General features: G+C 28.4%; 1 protein-coding gene across 2 annotated transcripts in view; it reads right to left on the bottom strand.

Annotated features, from left to right (window-relative positions):
• Positions 1–128: 128 nt before the first annotated feature.
• The window catches only part of LOC119588718 (peroxisomal membrane protein 2-like), a 6474-nt gene continuing 4986 nt past the window's right edge, over positions 129–1616 (bottom strand). For both annotated transcript variants that reach the window (XM_037937357.1, XM_037937358.1), the window contains exon 6: positions 129–1574. In XM_037937357.1, coding sequence (XP_037793285.1) covers positions 1488–1574 — 87 coding nt within the window. In that variant the 3' untranslated portion in view covers positions 129–1487. The remainder of the gene's footprint in view (positions 1575–1616) is intronic.

Raw genomic sequence — 1616 nt, 5'->3', positions numbered from 1 at the left:
TTCAAATTTTACTTATGACAATTTTCCCTTTTTTTCTCAAAATAATATTGTGTTTTCTTTCATATCCATTGGTGTTTATTTATCATCAAAGCAAACCCTATTAGAAAAGGTAAATAAAAACACTTTACTAGATTTGGCATAAAATGGTAAATTTATATAAAACTAAATATTGCACAAACAGTATGATACAATTATATAATAACATCAGAATTTGAGCAAAGCAATCATCACTAAACTATTTACCACATACACATAACAATCTACGAAATAATATCAGGGCTCCCACAATAATAGAATAAGCATTTATTTCAGTATATATCTGTATCTCAATAAAGTTATTATAAAAAATAACAAGGTACCTGTATTTCAAAATTTGGCACAAAAAAAATATAACTCTTTTGAAAAGTCTAAAACAGTAAGTTTTTACACATCACAACCTCTGTAAATCTATATTAATATATTTAACAACAAGTCTAGTGGAAAATAATGTTCATCTGGATTAAGAATATATATTGACATTTTTATATAAAATCTCCATGTAAAAACTGAGCAATACCAGTGCTATGTACTGAACATTATTCTCCCTAATTGACATTTCCTTATAAACGTCAAAAATAATTAATAACTCTGTTAACACCAGAAACGTATTATACATAGTTTCTGCAACAAAATACCATAAGTAACTGTGACAAAATCAATGAAGGCTACAATTCACTCACTTGCTTGACTTCCTAGTCTCCCAAATTTACCTAATGCTTCACAAATAGCAAAGTTCAGAGTTGTTTCGACATACAGGACTAGATTTTCATTTGTCTATTTTTTGTACATAATTCAGCTCAAATCATTCTTATTTGCTTCTATTATAGATAATTTAAACATTTTTGGAGTGAAAATTTTTGCTGAGTTTTGTCTCCCACATACTGGATACCAGACACTGGCAATAGGCTTTCATGAGAATCTATTTTCTTTTAATGAAATAAGAATGCAGTCTAGTCATATCAGTCTATATCTACCTTATTCCTCATATTTAAAATTCATAACATTATCTTGAAATTGAAGAACAAAAGTTAAATAAATTCAGTCAATTTTGATACTTCTTGATAACCTGCAATAAGCTATCTTTCCATTATGCAGATCAGTGGATGAATAGCATATCTTTTAAACCATTATAAAAATCAATATTACCTTGTTGTACTTATTCTCATTCCATCGAAATTGTGATCATGAAAGAATAATATCTAGTCTCTATAAATGATGTCTAAGAAATATGACAGTATAATAGGAGACAACAGATAATATCTATAATCATCTAAAATATACATGAAGTGTAGCTTAGACACAACCTTCATAACGTTTCATTATCCCAGAGTATTTTCATTACATTGTACTTGTATTAAAAAAAAATTCACAGAGTATAATAAATACATGTGCATAAAGTATCCATCAAACAGCTGCATTTATAAGAACATTTTACAATTTAGTTTAAATTACTTTTTTGCCATTGCCTGCCTCCTCTTGTTGGTGAGGTACATAATCCAAAACACGGCCACAAAATTGGCGAAGAGCGATCGATACTGTTGGCAAAGGAGATAATTAGCAAGAATAATGTTTGCATT

The sequence above is a fragment of the Penaeus monodon genome, chromosome 24, assembly GCF_015228065.2.
Source record: "Penaeus monodon isolate SGIC_2016 chromosome 24, NSTDA_Pmon_1, whole genome shotgun sequence".
In the NCBI taxonomy this organism is placed as follows: domain Eukaryota; kingdom Metazoa; phylum Arthropoda; class Malacostraca; order Decapoda; family Penaeidae; genus Penaeus; species Penaeus monodon.
This window is presented reverse-complemented; position numbering and strand designations above follow the sequence as displayed.